Source organism: Narcine bancroftii, chromosome 4 (assembly GCF_036971445.1).
Source record: "Narcine bancroftii isolate sNarBan1 chromosome 4, sNarBan1.hap1, whole genome shotgun sequence".
NCBI lineage: Eukaryota > Metazoa > Chordata > Chondrichthyes > Torpediniformes > Narcinidae > Narcine > Narcine bancroftii.
In genome coordinates, this window is record NC_091472.1 from 265,538,555 (window position 1) to 265,559,644 (window position 21,090).

General features: G+C 38.4%; 2 protein-coding genes across 2 annotated transcripts in view; one reads left to right on the forward strand and one right to left on the reverse strand.

The window, feature by feature from the left end:
- The window catches only part of nifk (nucleolar protein interacting with the FHA domain of MKI67), a 34,730-nt gene extending 19,327 nt beyond the window's left edge, over window positions 1–15,403 (reverse strand). Inside the window, exons 1-2 of the mRNA XM_069934917.1 lie at window positions 15,195–15,403; window positions 9,476–9,595 (exon numbers count right to left, since the gene is read on the reverse strand). Coding sequence (XP_069791018.1) covers window positions 9,476–9,595; window positions 15,195–15,314 — 240 coding nt within the window. The 5' untranslated portion in view covers window positions 15,315–15,403. The remainder of the gene's footprint in view (window positions 1–9,475; window positions 9,596–15,194) is intronic.
- The window catches only part of LOC138761931 (high affinity cGMP-specific 3',5'-cyclic phosphodiesterase 9A), a 145,031-nt gene continuing 138,953 nt past the window's right edge, over window positions 15,013–21,090 (forward strand). The window contains exon 1 of the mRNA XM_069934916.1: window positions 15,013–15,117. The gene's annotated coding sequence lies outside the window, so the exon portion shown is untranslated. The remainder of the gene's footprint in view (window positions 15,118–21,090) is intronic.

Genomic DNA, 21,090 nt, shown 5'->3' on the forward strand with positions numbered 1-21,090 from the left:
TTTTGCTGCAATTTCTTATTCTCCATAGTTAAAGCTGTAGTAGTATCTTCTACTATTTTTTACCCTATCCTCTACTTGCTGCATTTCTTCTTGCATTCTTTTATATGAACCTTCTAATTCATTTAATTTTTTCTTCATTTTATTAACAGCCTAGAGTACTTTACTTATTTCTCCCTTTACATTTGCCCAGTTTTTTATTTGATATATCCTTAGCCTTGGTTTTAAATGTAGTTGCTACAGTTCTTTTTTTCTCTCTTTACTTCTTCTGGATCTTTATCCTCTTCAATGCCTGATGTCTGTGAGCCCAAGTCGTCTTGTGTTGGCATTGCTGAAAGCTCCGCTGTTCGCAACATTCACGCTATATTACTTCCGGTTTCCTCTTCTTCAACACTATCTTTCCATCGCTGCGGGAGAGCAATGACGAAAGACAGGCCTTCAAGAGGATCACTCACCCTAGAAGCAGTCTGAGCACTAGCTCCCTGCTTCTCTCCAGTAGTACGCGTCTTTTCTTTCCTGGTCTTCTTGTCGCAACGGGCTCCAGGTACAGCAGCAAGTTTTTATTTCCATTTTTTTGGAGACATGTTTGATACTGTTGTGCATGTTTAAAAATATTTTAAACAATTTTTAATCACTTAAAACATTACTTCGCCTAATTTTTTTTATAGTTTTCCCAGGAGAGTTAGGTTCCATGTACTAACCTTAGAGCATCACGTGACGTCCCTTGATTACTAAACTGGATGACAAGGAGTAGCAGAAAGCTGCAAGAAGATTGATTACTCAGGTGTGTAAAGACCATTCATACAAGAAAAACAAAAGATCTTTATCCAAACAATGAGAGATTACAGAACTCTGAGATGCAGAGGCTTTGGGTATCCTACTACATGATTTAGACAAAGGCGAGTATGCAAGTACAGTGAGCACTGTAGTTAAGAATGTTAACAGAATTTTATTTCTAGGAAAAATTAATACCAACATAAGGAGATTATGCTTCAGTTATATAGGGCATCAGCAAAACTAATCGGGAGTAATCTACAGAAGTAAACAGAATATCTGTAGACCAAGGTTGAAGTAAAAACACAAAGTGCTGGAGAAACTCATTTGGTTAAACAGTGTGCAAAGTTAAAAATACATGACCGATATTTTAGGCTTGAGCCCTTCATCAAGCAAGGAAGGATGTTGGCTGGCGTCCGAACAAAGGGGTAGGGGTGGGAAGGTGTTTTTTTTTGAGGGAGGAGGCAGGAAGTGTTGGCCTCCTTATTTTAAAAAAGGTAAATGCAATAGAACCAGTTTAGATAAAGTTTACTGCATTAATACTTGAAATAAGTGGGTAGATTAGACAGGTTCATCTTGAATCTTCTGGTTTAGTGCAAGAAGTGACATGTTAGAAACAAGATTCTGAGGGTTCTTGACATGATGGACGTGAAGAGGATATTTTCTCTCAAGGGAGAATCCAGAAATAGAAATTACAGCCTAAAATTAGAGGGTCATTGAGTTAAAGAGACAAGGTGAATATCTTTTTCAGAGAATCGCAAATCCTTGAGTACTTCGTCTGAGCATGGTGGAAGCAGTCTTACTGCATTTGGGGCAGCAGTACATAGATTCGTCACAAATAAAAATGTGAAGAATACTCTATGGAGATGGGAATGTAGAACTGAGATTCCAATGAGATCAATCATGACTTAATTGAAAGAATGACCTAGCCCTGCTCCAAAGTACATCTGTACGAGTTTCACAGACTTCATTAAGTATGAATTATACCAGAATATTTAGGGACATTATTAAATAATGCTTGCCCCTGTTTGATGGAGGGATATGAGCAGAGTGCTGGTAAGTGGGATTAGAGGAGGGTACTTGGATCAGTGCGGACGAGAAGGGCCAAATTGGCCTGTTTCCGTGCTGTAATTGATATATGGTTATATATTTTGTTCCAAATAGGTCTGTCATTAACCGGCTTTGTAATTGAATCTGTTTATCCAAGAAGATATTATCCAAGAAGCTGAGAATCAAAAGAAAACTGGATAACTATCAGCAAATATGCCCACTTCTGTTTGCATAATACAGCGATGGCCGTAAGTAGCAGCAGTAAATACAAGAACATACTGTCCTGGGTAAACTTGTACCTCTCACTTTGTTCGTTTTAGATTTGAGCTACCGAAAGAAAATAGACACACATACCGAGAGCAGTTTATTACAAATTCAAAAGCTGATTTCAAACTACAATATGCAAGCCCTTCCCAATTATACTTATCAACGCCTGGACTGGTCCCAACTGCCGAAGCGAGGCAATGACTGCACACTTATAGTAGGTTGTCAGAGCGCCAGTAGCAACTTCTCCACCTCCCCCGACTGGGACGTTGACTGGACTCTAGAAGTTCTTCTTCTTGCTGAGAGATGTTGCCACCTCTCAGAGAGTCTCAAACTTCAGCAGCAGGATCATGGCTTATATTACCCAAAAACTGCTTACCCAAGCACTTATTTCCAGCACAGTAAGAAAGATAAGCGAGCAAGCTAGCATGCCTAGGGTTCTATCAAATAATGTAATTTTCAGCTTATCACTTTGAATACAATGGTTTATTTTGCATCAGGGCTAGGCCTCTGACAGTCTGTGACCAAAACAAGTAGGAAGATTAAATGGTCTTGGTACACAGATGTCCTTTCGTCAGATAACTGCACCTCTGGCCCCTCGGTGGAATTTAGGTTATGTCTACTGATTCTAAAAAAACAAGCAGGTTCTCAGCCTTGCAGAAACAAAGCTGCAAAAGTAAAAAAACATGATTTAAATCTTCCATTACACATACATAAAAAAAGGATAGACCATTTGGCTGTTCAAGTTTGCTATGCCTTCATTACTATTTCTCCGCACTATCCCCATTTTCCCCTGTTCTCTTAAAATGCCCATTGGCCTGTTTTCAATGAAATTAATTCCTTATTTAGAATAAAATTTAAACTGAGAAAATTATTTTTAAAATTAAAAAGTTTCAATGCAATCTGCCTTCATTCTTCCAAGTTCTCAAGTTTCAATATACACCAACACCCACATCCTCTCCCTTCCCTTGAAGCAGCCTCATAAATTCTCGGGGCACTTCCTCAAAGTCAATATCCTTTCATAGGTTAGGAGATTATAACTAGGCACAGTACCCCACAGACTGTCTGAGTAAACTCCCATATAATTATAAGGATTTCCTTACATGTTCAAATTTGTCTGTATTGAAAACCAGTGACAAAACAGCAGTTGCAAACATTTTTGACTACATTTAAATGCAGCTCATCATATCAAACTGTTGCCATCCACATTGAGCTACAAAAAATATCTTGCTTGCTATTATACAGTCCATACAAATGAGTTATTTTAAAATATTAAGATATGAATGTACATTGTCTTCCTTTTCCAAGATCTAATCCAATGGATGACAGTACTCTGAAAATATGCCCTGTAACCACTGAATGCTTATAACCTGTGGAGAGGCTACAAAAGCCAAATTTGTACTGTTGCCATTCATTAAGGTAATTTCCTGCAGATACTTTTTTTAAATTTTATTTTTCATTTGCATCAAAACATATACAGTATTTATCCATAACATAAGAATAATAAAAACGACACAAAAAGATTTTTATTTTCTCCCCACCCACCCCAAAAAAATAGGAAAAAAAGAAGAAAAGCCTATCTTTTAATTAATTAATTGCAGTTTACATAATAATCTTAAACCACAAACTAATTTGGGCGAGTTGGATGGGGGGTGTGATGGACGCTGCAGGTAAAGTCGTAGCAATAAAATCCATGTAGGGTTTCCAAATCTTATCAAATTATTTTGTAAATTATACATTATTCTCTCTTATGGTATACAATATAATAATTTCAGTCGCCATCTATTCAACCCCACAATATCACACGATTTCAATGTTAGAGCTATAGATTTCTTTGCTATTGCTACACTTATCTCACAATACAAAATGCTCTGGGATCTTTCAAAATTTACGTATTCAAAATTCGTACCGACAAAATATTTATATCCTTCCAAAACTTGTCTCCCTTTCCACGTTGCCAGACCGCATGCAGAAAAGATCCTACTTATTTATTACATCTAAAACATTATCAGAACAGTTTGAATGAAGTGCATATAATTTGTATGGAGTATAATATAATTGATGTAAAAAAATTAAATTGTATCATTTGATATCTAACATTAATTGTATTAGTTACACTTTCATAGCATAATTTTGACCATATTTCTGTATATTTAAATCTTTTTCCCATCTGGATTTAGATTTAAATAGTTTTTTTTTAATAGCCTCTTGTAGTTTGACATACATATTAGTAATAAATCTTTCAATAAATGTATCTGTTATTAGATATCCAATTGGACTTTGTTCTGGTAACTTAAAATTCCTCCCTAACTTTCTTTTTAAATATGATTTAAGTTGATAATAAGAAAAAATAGTATTATGTGGTACATTATACTTATCTTTCAATTGGTCAAAAGTTAAAAAAATCTCAAAAAACAATCCCTTATTTTTTTAATAGCACAATTATACCAAACATTGAAATAACGATGATTAAACATAAAAGGAATTAAAGGATTTTGATTTAATATCATTTTAGACAACTGATAATTCTTCATTCCTCTTTCTACATGTTCTCCAGTCCGTTCCATGCTTCAAAATTAGTGGATCTAATTTTCATTTTAATAATCCCTCATGCTATTTATACAAGATATGTTCAGAATTACTTTCTCCTATTTTTCTCATTTTAATTTGCACCCATTCAATTTTTTCATCGGTCTGATAACAAGAAGACAAAAACCCAAGTTGAGCTGCTTTATAATCATTTTTAAAATTAGGCAATTGAAATTCCCCCTTGATCAAATTTCCATGTTAATTTTTCCAATGCAATCCGAGGCGTTTTATCCCGCCAAATAAATCTTCTTAAACTTTTATTTAAAACACTATTGGCACAAAAATTGGTAAACATTGAAAAAGGTATTGTATTCTAGTAAAGATATTCATCTTCACACAATTAATTCTTCCTATTAAAGAAATTGACAAATTTTTCCATCTTATTAAATCTTGTTTAATTCTCCTCAATAAAAGTACGTAATTTAATTTTAAAAAAATATTTAAATTATTATCAACTTAATTCCTAAATATTTAATTGTGCCGTTCTGCCATTTAAATTTCACTTTTATCAATATTTACTTTATAACCCATACTCTGCCAATCGATCATTTACTTTTTTTAAAATGAGCTTTCAGGCTTTGTAAAATATAGTATTACATCATCTGCAAAAAGACTAATTTTCTGTTATCATTTATCTTATAACCCTCAATCTCATTCACTTCTAATCACCTCAGCTAAAGGTTCAAGACCTAATGCAAATAAAAAGGGAGATAATGGACATCCTTGTCTAGATGATCTTTCCAACAAAAAAATATTTTGATATTTGTCTATTTGTAATCACTTTAGCCTTTGGAAAATTATATCATGCTCTTATCCAATTTATAAAATTTGATGGAATTCCAAAAACCTTCAGTACTTTAAATAAATAATCCCATTCTAATCTAGCAAATGCCTTTTCTACATCAAAAGCTAAAGCCACTGATGGTATTTTTCTTTTCTGAGCCATATTTAAGAAAAATCTAACAAAAGTGTCTGCTAATCTTTGACCTGTTTGGTCCATCTTAATCAATTTAGGTAAACATTTAGCTAATCTATTAACTCCTCCTCCATTAAAACTGATATAACTAAAGGTGAAAGGTCAGACATTATCCTCGCTTGATATTCAATCCAATGAATTCATGTCTGGAGTTGAGAGGTGATTAAAAACATATCTATAAGGGAATATGTCTTACGCCAATAAGAATAAAATAAATAATCCCTAGTATCAGGATGCATCTTCCTCCAACTATCAACAAGTTTCATTTCATTCATAAAATTTTTCACGTCTTTTGTTACCTTATTTTTAACCATAATTCCTCCTGATCTATCCAACTTGGAATCTAAGGTAAGATTAAAGTCTCCTCCCAGAATTATTTTCCCTTTTGCATTATTTTCAGTTATAGCAAAACCACTCAGTTATATAATGAATTCACGTATCCACAACCATTTGCGGATTTTAATAGGCAATGAATCGGCAAATACCTTTGTTTCATTAGTCTCAGTAAAAAATCTATTCCTCCCTCCTGAGATGAATACTTTCAAAACAGCTGGATATCTCAAAACAAAGGCATAGCCTTTTTTTCCCCCACAATATTAAACTCCTTTCTCTTTTTCAACAAATCAAAACATATCTGGATAAAAGAAAATCTTATTTCCATTATAAATCAAAGGTGATCGTCTTTCACTGCCAGCTCCAATATCTCCTCTCTTACTCCGTATTGAAGGAATCTGACAAGTATTAGACAGGAGCTTTGGTCAGGCTGAGGTTTATGTCTCAATGTTCTATCTCCAAGTCACCTTGAAATGCAGCCTGACCTAAATATTCTGGTATCCATCATTGCAGAATTTTTTTCAAGTCTTGCTCCTCGCCCCTTTAAGTCCAACAATCTTGATATTATTCTGTCAACTGAAATTTTACAAAATGTCTATTTTTTGCATTAACTGATCATGCTTAGCAGCTGCCTCCATTTGTTTTCTTCATTTGATCTTTAATATTTTGAATCTCAAACTCATTCCCTTTAATTTTTCCATCCACTATTTCAAATCTAGTGTCCACTTGTTGCATTAATCCTTCCATCTTGTAACCATTCTTCCTGACTTCATCAGGAAAAAAAATCTAACATTTGCTTTAATTCACCAGAAAATAAAGCAGCTTCTGCACCTTTTTCTACTTTTTTCTTGATTGTAGATCGCTCTTGTTCTTTCCTTTGCTTTTTCAGGTCTTCTTGATCACTGGAGCTGTGAGTGTCTGGAATCTTTTTTTAAATTTTCTCCTGTGTTTGTGCTCTGCACATGTGTGAGGAGTCGTGCATGTGCAGAGTCACTTCTTTACCCGATGTCGGCGGTCTTTGTTTGGGGAGACCCTGTGCAGCAGTGTCCAAGGTATCCATGGCTTCTGGCCTCTCTCCTTTAGATATTACGTTACGGACAGCTCCAGGATCCTTTCTAAAGATAGGTCTCTCTTCCTTTTCTTATTTGGTTTCTTGAATAGCAGTAAGGCCTTTATCCTTCTTTGGTGGCATTGTTGATGTCTTCCAGGTATCTTCAGATTGGCCTTATATTTTCTGTAACTTTTATAGCTTTTTTTTTGCCACTTTGTTTTCAACTCTTTCGAAGAAAGCAGGGATTATCAAGTCTAACCCCACGTCATCACGTGGCATGCCCCCAGATATATTTTTTAAAAATTAAGTATGGATGTAAATATTTTTCACTGATTCATCCAAACACAAAGCTGTAATTAAATACAATTATTCCAAGGCAGCAGAATATACAGATGGAGGGAACAAGAGTTTGTGTACGATCTGAGCTGCACTCACAACTCTCTGCCTCCTCCAAGACCACAAGGAAATGCAATTCCACAAACACAGGATTCTTTGAATTGTGCATCTTTAAATGTTGAAGGACACAAATATCATGCTCCATTTTCTCAGGCTTCTGAGGATTAAAGGTAGTAAGTTTTCTTGGCCATTGTGTTGATGTGGTTGACACCATGACAATTCAGGAGATGCTTCTGCCCAACTTATAACTGTCTACTTGATCCACCTCAGCATTCTGGAAATCCAAGACCAACTTTTTTGTCTTGCTGACATTAAAAGACAACTTGTTGTCCTGACACTAGTCTCGCTATCTCCCTTGCATATTGTAACATGTTGTTGTTTGAGATCTAGCCAATAACAGTGATTCAAATCTGTGAATTTATAGATGGATTTGGAGCTGTTAATGGGCACACAGTCATGGGTGTACAAAAGAAGTGCTTTTCTTTTGTTAAAATGGGTGTGTACTCACAGATATTATGAGCAGGCAAGTTAATGAGGAAACAAGTTCATTCTAAAACCTTGATTTATGTAGCCAAGAGACCTTGAAGCATGCAGCTACAAGATAACAAGTACACTATAATGCAGGAAGACGAGATAAACTGGACTTGTGGTGACAATCAAGGCTTGTTTGGCAATTTAATTTTTGTATTAATCATTAAGGAGGATGAGAAGTTTCATAAAGAACTGTATTTATAGATTAGAAAAGTGTGTGTACAAGTATAAGCAGTTAAGGAGCTAATGGGATTTCCTCTCTCTGGGATCGCGATTGGAGCCAAGGACATCGAGATTCTTCAGACCAGCTGTTTTGAAGCGGATTCCCCCAATTGTAGAAAGGCATGAAACCTGTTGCTTTATTGTTGGAATATTTACTTTTGTATACATCTTTAGTCCATTTGTAATACCAATAAAAGTATTGCTTGTAGCTTTGTATTGTCCAGGTGTTCTTTCTCTAAATGTTGATCTGAATCTTGAAACCTGCTTAAAGGCGTAAGGGTGAGCATGAAGGAGGTGTTGTCTTCATTCCTGACCGACTGTGGCCTTTTAATTTAATTTAAATTTTTTAAAATTTAAACATACTGCATGATAACAGGCCATTTCAACCCACGAGCCTATGCCACCCAATTAACCTACAACCCCCAGTACATTATGAATTGTGAGGAAACTGGAGCCCTCTAAAAAAACCCACTCAGACACGGGGAGAACATACCAACTCCTTATAGACAGCGTTGGATTCAAACCTTTGTCCCGATCATTGGTGCTGTAATAGTGTTGCACTAACCACATCTACAGGATAGAATGTGCAGGATGTGGAGGACAAGGTCTCAAGAGTTTGGGGAGGAGTTTATTTGGGACTTCATTGATGAAGGTGGAGCTGTAGCCAATGAATAGTAGTTGTAATGATGTCCAGATTTTCCAGGGCTATGCGGAGGGCCAAAAAGATGGTCTTGCTTTAGTAGCAAGTGAACTGAAGTGGGTTGAGTTGATAATGAGCTATGACCAACTTAATGAAGCTCCTCAATTTGGTTGATGTAAAAGCTCTCCAGCATTTGTTATTTAAGGCTGTCACTGGGATGGTAGTGACCTTCTTAATGCAAATTCTGCCTGTGGATTTTTAATTTTTAAAAAAGGGGAGAATTTCAAAGGGGTAATGGTTAAAATGTTATTAGCTGAAATATCTTGAGTGAGGATATGCAACTTGATGGTAACTGTGATTATTTATTATCTCTTTTTAATATATTATTTTTACCCTACAAAATACTTCAGCTGCATCAAGAATTTCAATGTACAGTATTTGTACATTGAACCAGAAATATATGACAACAAATTCATCATTAAAATGATTTCACATCATGTAACCAAAAGTAGGAAACAAGTCTCTTGCTGATATACTTACTAGGAGACATTCAATAATCATCAGCTTAGATATTTTATTTTTCATCTGGACTCTGCACAAACTGCATTAAAATTAAACATCTGATACATTTTCTATTATATCTGCTCATTACCTTTTTACTACGTGAAAGCCGAAGTCTTAAAACTGTTCCAAATTGGGAGAAGTATTTCCATATCTGCGGTTCAAAGAATCCTTTGGGTATATGGCCCAAGTAAATTACACCTGATATCAGCTTTGCAAACCGAAAGAGAAAATATTATATTAGGTCCATGTAAAATTCACATTTTCAAGTCACATCTTAGATAATAGAAATAATGAATCAACATTAATCAGCAAAATAATTTATCGTTAAATTCTTTTTCAATGTTACAACAAGAATGCCACAAATCCCTGGCAAAGAAGTTTCATGGACAACCAATGGTGAATGATAACATTTCAGTCTGATTCACATTGCACACTGAAAATGCAGTTAACCTGTACAATTAAATCAATACAGTTGAATTCCATAGCAGCTTTAACATTTGTTTGTCAGGAAGAAATGCAAACCTTTGAAACTGTGAAATAATTTACAATGAACATATATTCTTCCATCCCTTCCATTGAAATCATCTATGTAAGATGCTACCTCAAGAAGACAGTACCATAAAGAACCCTTATCCTCCAGTCATAACCTCCTCAGACAGAACTCTGATCCAGCGGACATTTTATCCAACCATGAGGGTCTCAAACCTCCCCATCATACCCAATCTGTTACCATAAATTAGTGCAAACTACCAAAATACTTGTTTGTACTTTTGAAACCTTTTTTCAACTAACTGCTACTGTAAATATTCATATATCCTTTTATATTATTTCCCTTTCTGGTATTAGCATATTATGGTAAATTAATATATACAATTACAGAAGATAGATCTTATAAACCTGTTTGGCTGCAAGTATATATTGTTCTTATGTATAACAATAAACTATCATTATTAATTGCATTAAAGGTCTAGAACATATCCTTTTGACCCTTTCATCCATTTTAAACAAGTGTTAGAAAACAGTTAATATTTTATTAACCCCAGTCATCGGTGATTGCAAACCCCAAAGGAATGAACATCAGGTTTGAAAAAACAACCAGATCTGACATCACAATCAGTTATTTCCCTTTAATAAACTTGGTTCCTTGTCACTTTGCTAACAGTTATAGAACTATAGCTGTGCCTTCAGTGATGAGAAGGAAACAGATAACATTACCAGTCTGGTACATTGCAGTATTCAAGATGGATGCAAACTTCGACTTAATTATAGAAAACATGACACAGTTGGTAAAGCAGTCAGCGCAACACCTTTACAGTGCCAAGGGTTCAAATCCCACACTGTCTGTAAGGAATTGTACGTTCTCTCCGTGTCTGCGTGGATTTTCCCCAGGTGCTCCAGTTTCCTCCCACCATTCAAAACGTCCCGGGGGGGGGGGGGGGGGGGGGGCGGGGGTGTAGGTTAAAGGGTGTAAATTGGGCAGCACAGACCAATGAATCTACACCCCCGGTATGTACTCGTGGGCCGAAATGGCCTGTTACTGTGCTGTATGTCCAAATTAAAAGATTGGCCACCCCTGGTGTATTGTGTGTTCTCTGCATGCATCAAGGTCTACAGAGGCTCCATTTCATTTGGTTGTATTTGTACATCCAGATGAACTTATTACTGATCTGAGTGAAAAACAAAAGAACTTCCCATCTATTCATAATTACATTCATTCACCCCATGAACTTCATATTACACAAATGCAGAAAAAAATCTACCAGTCTCATTCCCACTCTTCCTCCATGATACTGTAAATTGTTCTTTCAAATGCTTTTCTCATTCCTTTAAAAAGGCATTGACACATTTTGTTTCCACCAACCCTTGAAAGAGAAAATGGTAACCATAAGTAAATGATTAATCCTAGGGAAGGCAACACTAGATTGCTTCCATAGTGCAGCTTTACTACCTAGATTCTGGACTGTAGTCACTTCAGACTGAACATTTTCCATTGGTTTTGCAAATCAATTCCACTCCCATGGGAAGTTTGATGGGTGAGATGTGAAGTACTAGGTGGTGAGCAAGTTTTTAAAAAATGTTGGACAAATGATGCAAACTTTTTAAACTGATTTTAAATTTAAATTTAGATATACAGCAAGGTAATAAGCCCTCTGGTTCATAAGCCCACACTGCCAAAAGATACTCATGTGACCAATTAAGTAGGTCTTTGGAAAGTGAGAGGAAAACAGAGCAGGCAGAGGAAACCCACGTAGACACGAAGAGAAATACAAACTCCTTACTACCAGCGGCATATTAGAATCTGAGACACTTTAACAGAGATTGCTAACTATGCCAATCCAATCAGAGGCCGATTAACCAACTAATCTGCATATTTTTGAAATATAGGAAGAAGCACTGGGACAAAAAACAAGTTGTCAGAGTGAGGACATATAAGCTCTCCAAATTGACAACCCTGAAGATCAGAACTGAATGGACAACCATGTATTATTTTTTGCAACAAGAGGTTAAATGAACATTATGACCTGATGAGGAAATAAAAACAGAAAATGTTGAAAAATCACAGGTCAAATAACACCAAAAAACATAGATAACATTAGCAGATCTGAGACTCTTCAGTTAACATTTGACATCTATTTCAACACCTGAAACATTAACATACCCCACAGAAGCAGTCTGATCAATTTATCCCTTTTTGCAAAATTTTGTTTTTGTATCAGATTTCCAAAAACTGCAATAAAACATGAAAGTGTGCAGACACTCTGGTTGAAATAAAAACACAATCCTGGAGAAACTCAGCAGGTCAAACAGAGCAAAAATGAAGACAGGAATCAAGATAACTATTCAATCCAATAATTGCTCTTTTTTGGGTTACTGAACCAGACATAGGGAGTTTTTCCGTATCTCCACAACAGATCGTGGCCCTCTCGACATTGTTGGTTGGAAGAGCTATCTTATTAAATGGGAAAACTCTAGACCTCCAACAGTGTTTCAATAGTTCTCTCATATTATGTCCTCGTTAAGTTCAGAAAAAATATTAGATACAAGTACACAATCCTTTATCTGGAACCCTTGGGGGTCAGTGTGTCCCGAATTTCAGAAAGTCAGATTTAAGCCCACCCGAATTGTGCTGCCATATCCACCCCCAACCCCTTCCAGTAACGTTGCCTTCTATCCCCCACCCCCCCCTCCCCCCAATCGCCCGCCTGACTCGGGCTGCCCTCACACTCCCCACTTGCAGGATTTTGGAGTTTTCTGGATTTTAGATGTCCAGATAAAGGATTGTGTACCTGTATCATGTATTTGATTTATCGGTGAAATTTAAAGATATATGGCAACCTTTGATGTCTTATTTGATGTAAATGTTTTTAACGTGATTAGATGTACTTCCAAATGAGATAAAGTGCTACCTTTGTTTTTTGATTCATGGTATGAAGGGGAGGTGGGGGGGTGGTTCCTGAGTTTATACTGTTCAATGTTGTGTGTGTGTCACATTTTTTTTATATTGTTACGGGCCCAGAGGACCCCAATTCCCAGCAGCAACAGAAATTCAACAAGACAAATGGTAACTTAAACAAATGTTACTTTTAATTATCTTTAAACATGAAAACAGAATCAAACTTTAACTTAACATTATTAACTTAATCCCCTTCTAATTCTAAGCACACATGTAATGTGTGCGTGTACATTCAAAAAAAGTTATTTGATTCACAGTCCAATCTCATTTCTTACTCCTCCAAGTTCACTGGATGCAGGCAATTCTTATACTGTGCACAGAATTTAACATTTTTGAATTTCACTAGGCTTTGGTACTTGAAAGGTAAATGGTTACCACTCAGGAAGGTTCTTGTTGGTTTTCAGAGAAATTTGTTACTTGAACACCCACAACAGATTCCTTCTGGTTTTGCTGAAGAAACTTGCCCCATCAGGGTTTTCAAGATGATAACCTCTTTCTTTCAGGTCACCACAGAGTTAATTTTTATTTTCCTTATTTCAAGTGAAACATTATACAGCCAGCCATCTCCTTTTGTATGGACCACAAGGGCTTTGACAAATCTGTCTTAAAAATGGGGTTTTTCCACAAGCTTGCCAGTTTGTCATGTTCCATGAAATTCCTAGAACATAAAACTGCATTCAGACAAATTGTGGCACTGGACCTAATCTGTTGCTTTCCAAAACAATAATCCATTACTCCTACTTGTTAAGTCCTTCTAGGCATTCTTCAAAGTTTTTGCAAAGGAATTCAGAGCCTGGACTGTCTGGCTTGAGCAGAGCTCCAGCATTTTAAATGAGATCTGTGTTGTGAAGTGTTTGTATTTGTTTGTGACTGACACTAAAACAATGGCCACCATTTATCCTTTAAAACATATCTATATATAATATTGTAGCAGCTACTACAGTAGATGCTACTAAATAAAGGCAAACACACACAAAGGAAGTCAACTCAAGACTGGTTTATTGCAAACATACACAGACCTTTTATTCCCTGCCTGTTAATGAGCTCGTTAGTGAACAGCTGCTGGTCCACAGGACAAGCAGGTTAAAGCTATGAGCCATTAGCACCCCCGCCCTTTTTGGCAGGGGCTGAATCTGATCCACTCGCTGTACTTTGGCACCCAGCTCTACTAGCTCATGATATGTCAGGTAAGTCTGTGAACTGACAGTGGTGGTTTGCAATACTGCGCTGTGCGCCTGCGACAATACAAACTATAATCTGCATACACAGTGATACTGTATTTTCAGTTTCATTCCATTTCTTCATTGAACTGTATTTATTAAAGCCAATTTCAAAAATTGAAAAAGGAATCAAGATGGTTGTGCCCAGGGCCCTGACTAACAAGTGGCTCTTACATGTCCTGTATCCCTGTAAATTTTATATTAAAAAAATTCAGTTGTAAGTCATATAGGTTGCAAGTCAGGGACTACCTGTATTTGGCAACCTTTGACCATGTCCTCCTTTGCAATGGCCACCCAAGGCCAAAGTGGCCTGTTTCTGGGCTGTAATTGTTCTCTGGTTCAAATATAAAGTGCATTCTTTCACCTGCTGAGTTTCTCCAGCATTGTGTTTTTCCTTTATGATACTGCATCCTTAAGGTAGTATCTTCATAGATGCCTTCAATGGATAGGATGGAATAAAGTTTTTTTTTGCAAGTTACTTCAGTTTCAGAGATTTGCATTTCCAGCTGGCAAAATGATGCTAAGGCTGCTTTGGAATTCAACTGTATTGATACAACTGTGCAGATTAACTGCATTGTCAGTGTGCAATGTGGTGAATTATTAGTGAATCAGCCAAAATTTGGCACGCATCTTGAAGAATGGCTCAAGCCCAAAATTACAGTTATGTCTGTATATACTATACAAAGTGCACTGTTTGACTTGCTGAGTTTCTGCAGCATTTTATTTTTTATTCCGATATCTGGTGTTGCATTCAGAAAGAATACACCGTGGTTGAAGTAAAATCATAATGTTGAAGAAACTCAGCTGGTCAAACAGTGTACTTCATGTAGCAAAGCTAAAGATACATAACTAATATTTCAGGCTTCCTAAGTTGCATTCAACTTTGCGAGTGCGGGCTGCAGGCGAAGGTGACGGGAGTACGTACCGGTGACGCCATAGCGTACGTGCGTACTCCGAGCTTAACACGTATGGTGGTACCTCTCAGCGCGGTGACGGTTCACTTCACCACCAGCACCTTGTTCGAACGCCTGCGAGTCGCACGAAGGGACCGAGCAGGTTCGGGCGCAGCCGGAGAGAGCGTCACCACCGCGAGTGCCCCTTTCCTTTCCCAGGGCCCTGACCTTCCCCCTTACCTTCGGCTGCTTCTTCATCCCCTGGATCTTCTTCTGAAACGCTTTCTGCAGTTTGGGCTCGAGCGACAGCGATTGCTGGGCCCGACCTCGGCCAGAAGACCCACTTTTCTCCTTCGCCATGGTCTCAATCTGCCGCGATCCCCAGCAGCCGAAGTCGCGTCACTCCCACTTCTCCACGAGGCGGGAGGCGAAGAGATTGCAACTTGCAATACAGAACAAGAGTTGACAATTCACTTCCAGTCATCGCCATCTCCAACTGCGCCCCCTACTGCATTGGAAGAACTTGTGTCATCCCACACTCATCTATAGACGGAACTGGCAGGAAATCTAGTGTAATTTAAAAAGTAGAAAAGATGTTGGAAATATTCAGCAATGCAGGAAAAATGAACAGTTAACATTCCAACTTGATAATTTTCCATCAGAATTAAAAATAAATGAGATGTAATTACAGTTGCTGGAAATTATAGCGATAAAAGCAAACGGCAGGAGGAATTCACTAAGTTGGCTGTGTCCATGGGCAAAATGGATAATTAGAATTGAGATATACAGTTATGCAGCATAGACATGATCCCATTGGCCCAACTTGTCTATGCTGACTCAATTTTCTAACCAAGGTAGTCCCATTTTCCTGTGTTTGGCCCACTTACCATTAAACCTATCCAATTCATGATTGAATATCAGATTAAAGTTTATTGTCACATTATGCCTACTAAAGTGAGAAGGATTCATGTTGTGAACAGTCCAGCAAGTCAATTCTAACGTGAATACAGAAATACAAAGTGGAAGAGCAAGAGCACATTACTGTGTTGTTTTCAAGGTAATGTTGCAATTATACAAGACCCCACTTGGAATATTGTGTTCAGTTTTGGTCACCTCACTATAGGAAAGATATAGAGAGGTGGTAGAGGAGATTTACAAGGATGCTGTCTGGATGGCAGGGCATGCCTTGTGAGGAAAGGTTGAGTGAACCTGGTCTTTTCTTCTTGGAGCAACAGAAGATGAAAGGTGACCTGATATCAGTGCATAAGATGAAGAGAGGTATTGATTGTGTGGATAGCCAGAGGCTTTTTCCTGGGGCTGAAATGGCAATCACAAGGCGGCATAGTTTTGTGCTTGGGAGTAAGGTACATTTTTCACACAGAGTGATGGGTGTATAGAATATGCTGCCAGCAATGGTGGTGGAGGCAGGTGCAATAGGATATTTTAAGAGACAATTAGACAAGTAAATGGAACTGAGAAAAAAGAATGATGATGTAGCTGAGAAATTCTAGACCATTGTTAGAGTAGATTATTAGGTCAGAACACCAATGTGAGCAGAAAGGTCTGCACTGCGCTGTAGATTTCTATGTTCCATGTTCTCTCTAATGAGATTTTTGTGAGGTTCATTCAGGAGTCTTATGGGAAGAACACTGGATCCACCTCTACCACTTCCTCTTGCTGCTTGTTCTAATTTGCACGACCCTCTGTGTGGAAATCTGGAAGTAAAAGTCTATCTAGGAAAGAATAATGTAGATGATCAATTTTATTTCATGTTCACATGTGCTTTGCTGCTTTGAGAGAGAATGTAGGGAGGATTGTAAGCACCATATATTTTGGTGGATTAGGCAACCTTCAGATAAGACAAGACCAAATTTCAATCTGAATTTCATGGTTTTAGCTCATGTTAGTGGGATAAGATGACCTCCGAACATACTGGTACCACACATGTGTTGACTGAGCTGGTGGGTGTGGCCAGTAGGTGGGTGAAGCATCATCACAAAGTAATTCACAGTTCAATCTATTGCTGGCTTCTGTCTGAACCAGTTTAAAAAATTTTATCAAGTTGTTATCATGGAGTTAACTGCAAAATGAAATAGTATGAAGAAAGTGTTAAGCTAAAATTAATTGAAATGGCCAAGGAATCTAACAACTGGTACTGAGCACGAGTTATCATGGGACACACATGCCGAAGCTGACTCACCAGATTCAGACAGGGGCCCATATGATGACAGTTTTAAACAGTGAGACTCCAGATGTGCTTGCTGAGTTCTTTGCCCCTGATGACGAAGCTAGTGATTTTCAAGGACTTTAAATGTATGTGATGTGGTTTTTTAAAATTTTACAATTTTTTTTGGTTTAACACCATGGATTTTAGTGCAGCTTTTTTTAAATATACTGAAAGCTCAAAAGTTTGTTATAGGGTGAGGTCTGAGTGGATTATGGAACCAATCAAGTGATATTTTGAGTGAAATTTTAAGGTCACTGTTTTTGTATCTGGCCTATAGGATGACCCCTTTTATAGGGTGTTTTTTGAGTGCTTCAAGTGTCAATCCGTCGAAGTGTGGAGCCTCCTTATCAGGCTAACCTTAGCCTGCTTATAAATCTCCCACGAACATTGAGTTCCTCAGATTATTTGACTTGTAAAAACAAAGCCCAGGAAGTTGAAATGTACTAGTCATATGCTTAGAGGAATGTGTCCCCTTTCATGTGAAAACAGAATGTTCTGCCTTTAGATCTCACACAAGTTGTCTCTTGGAGGGACAATGAAGGAGTGTGAAGTTATGCACGACTAATTTATATCAGGGTCCAAGTTTCTTACCTTAAAGTAGAAAAACACTCACAGTTATAGGGACTGCAGTATCTCTTGGGTGCCACTAAGAGTTGTAAATGCTTGATCAAAACTAATGCTTTGGGTGGCACGGTTGGTATAGCAGTTAGCACAACACTTGCAGTGCCAGTGATCAGGACTGGAGTTCGAATCCCATGCTGTCTCGAAGGTTTTTGTATGTTCGCCCCATGTCTGCGTAGGTTTCCTCTGGGTGCTCCAGTTTCCTCCCATCGTTCAAAATGTAACAGGGGTTGGAGATCATTTGGGTGTATTGGGTGGCACAAGCTGATGGACCAAAATAGCCTGTTACCATGCTCGATGTCTAAAATTTTAAAAATATACAATTTAAATTGTATATTGTATTGTGCACGTGTGCACAAAGTGGGTTGAGCTGCAGTGTTTAAGGGACTCAGTCAGGGTACTTGAGCTGCATCTAGATGACTTCACTCTGGTTAGGGAGAATGAGGCTATCGTTGACAAGAGCTATAGGCAGGTGGTCACACAGGGGCCGCGGGAGGTGGGGCAGTGGGTTAGTTAGGAGGAGGAAAGGGTGGGGGGGGGTGGGGTCAGGTTCATGTGCAAGCACTAGAGTCTGAAATCTTCAGAAATCTGTACTCCACCTTGAGTACTGAGGGGGTGGATAGTCAGGCTATGATGGGCAGAGGTGTGGTGTCAACCTCTGTGACCCAGAAAGATAGGGATAAAAGGAAAAGGGTGATAGTCACAGGGTATTCAATGGTTAGGAGGACAGACAGAGGTTTTTGTAGACGTGATAAGAAAAACCGGAATGTGGTTTGCCTCCCTGGTGCCAGGGTCCAGGATGTTACTATGCGAGTTCAGAACATCCTAAAAGAGGAAGGTAAGGAGCCTGAGGTTGTGGTACATGTTGGTACCAATGATGTTGGAAGGAAGGAGGAAGTGGTCCTGCAGAATGAGGATAGGGAATTAGGTAGGGAGTTTAAAAGGAGGACCACTAAAGGGGTAATCTCTGGATTGCTTCCTGTGCCACATGACAGTGAGGGCAGATATAGAATTAGGTGGAGGTTAAACACATGGTTAAAGGGGTGGAGTAAGAGATAGTGTTTCAAGTTCTTGGACCATTGGGACCTTTTTTAGGGAAGATAGGACCTATACTTAATGATGGGTTACATCTTAATCCCAGAGGGACCAGTGTCCTGGCGGGGGCATTTGCTTGGGCTGTCAGGGGGGGTTTAAACTAGTATTGTTGGGGACAGGGTTTCAAGTTAGCCAGGACATCAGGCTAAGGAAAGAGATAAGTTTAAATAATTTGAGGGAGGAAAAGTTGGAAGTTGTAAAAAGATGGAGTGAAAATTGTGAGAATGGTAGGGAGGAGGATATGCAGAAGGTAGGATGTAGGAGATCCCTGATATGTATTTATTTTAATGCGAGGAGCATAGTAAGGAAGCTGGATGAGCTAAAGGTGTGGATTGACATGTGGCATTATGATGTTGTGGCCATTAGCGAGATGTAGTTGAAGGAAGGTTGTGACTGGCAGTTGAATATTCCAGGATTTTGCTCCTCTAGATGTGACAGAGTTGGTGGATTAAGAGGGAGAGGTGTGGCATTACTTGTCAGGGAGGATATTACAGCAGTGCTGAGGCAAGATAGACTGGAGGACTCGTCGAGGGAGGCAGTGTGGGTAGAGTTGAAAAATAAGAAGGGTGAGGTTACTATTATGGGGGTATATTATAGGCCTCCAAATGGGGCAAGGGAACTAGAAGAGCAAATGTGCAAGGAAATAGGTGAGATGTGCAAGGAAATAGGGTGGTGTTGGTTGGGGGTTTCAATTTTCCAAACATAGATTGGGAAATGCAGTCGGGCTAAGTATTTATGCATTGTGATCAGGATTGCTTTTTGCAGCAATATGTTGAGACGCCAACTAGAGGGGGAGCGGAGTTAGATCTGTTATTTGGGAATGCAATGGGGCAGGTGATGGAGGTAAGCGTTGGAGAGAACTTCAGATCCAGTGATCATGGGTCCATTAGCTTTAGCTTAATGATGGAAAGGGATAGGTTGGGTCCGAGGTTGAAGGTCTTCGAGTGGGGGAAGGCCAGATTTGGAGAAATGAGGAGGGATTTGCAGAGAGTTGTGTGGGCTGATCTTTTTACCAGAGAGGATGAAGAGGAAATTTGGGGGGCATTTAGGGGTGAGATTTTGAAAGTACAGGATCTTTATGTTCCAGTCAGGCCGAAGGGAAAGACTAAAGGCTTGAGGGAGCCGTGGTTTTCTGGTGAAATCAAGAAGTTGGTTTGGGACAAGAGGGAGGCTTATACTAAATATAAAAAACAATGGATTGAGGAGATGTATGGGAATTACTTAGATTGCAGGAAGAACCTTCGGAGGGAAATTAGAAAGACAAAAAGGTATGAGATGTCCATAGCTAATAAGGCGAAGGTGAATCCTAAGGGTTTTTACAGATATGTGAACAGTAAAAGGAGGGTTAAGGTTAGAATAGGTCCATGAGATGATGGGACCGGTGAACTATGTCAGGAACAGTATGAGATGGGAGAAATATTGAACAATTTTTTCTCGTCTATTTTCACGAGGGAAAGGGACATTGAGATAAGAGAGGTGAAGGACTTAGTTATGGAAAGGTTAGGGATTAGTAAAGTGAGAGTTTTGGAGCTTCTAGGGTCAATTAAGGTGAATAAGTCTTCTGGTCCTGATGGGATTTTTCCCAGGACTTTAAGGGAGGTCAAGGAACAAATATCGGGGGCACTGACAGTGATTTTTCAAAGATCACTGGAGGAGGGGGTGGTACCACAGGATTGGAGAGTTGCAAATGTAGTTCCATTGTTCAAGAAAGGCAGTATCTGTAGGCCAAGTAATTATCGACCAGTAAGTTTGACTTCGGTGGTGGGGAAGGTTCTGGTGGATATTCTTTGACATAGTATATATCCATATCTGGATAGGTAGGGATTGATTAGGGGCACCCAGCATGGGTTTACAAAAGGAAAGTCATGTTTGATGAACCTTGTTGAGTTTTTTGAGGAAGTGACAAAAAAGGTGGATGAAGGTAGAGTTGTTGATGTGATCTATTTGAATTTTAGTAAGACTTTTGATAAGCTTCTGCATGGAAGGTTATTAAGGAAGGTTCAGTCACTAGGAATTAGTAGAGAGATTGTGACATGGGTTCAGAGGTGGCTGGGAGAAAGATAGCAGAGAGTCATGGTGGACAACTATGTCAAGTTGGAAGCCTGTGACAAGTCGGATGCCTCAGGGATCGGTGCTGGGTTCCTTGTTGTTTTGTCATTTATATTAATGATTTAGAGGAGGGTGTGGTTAACT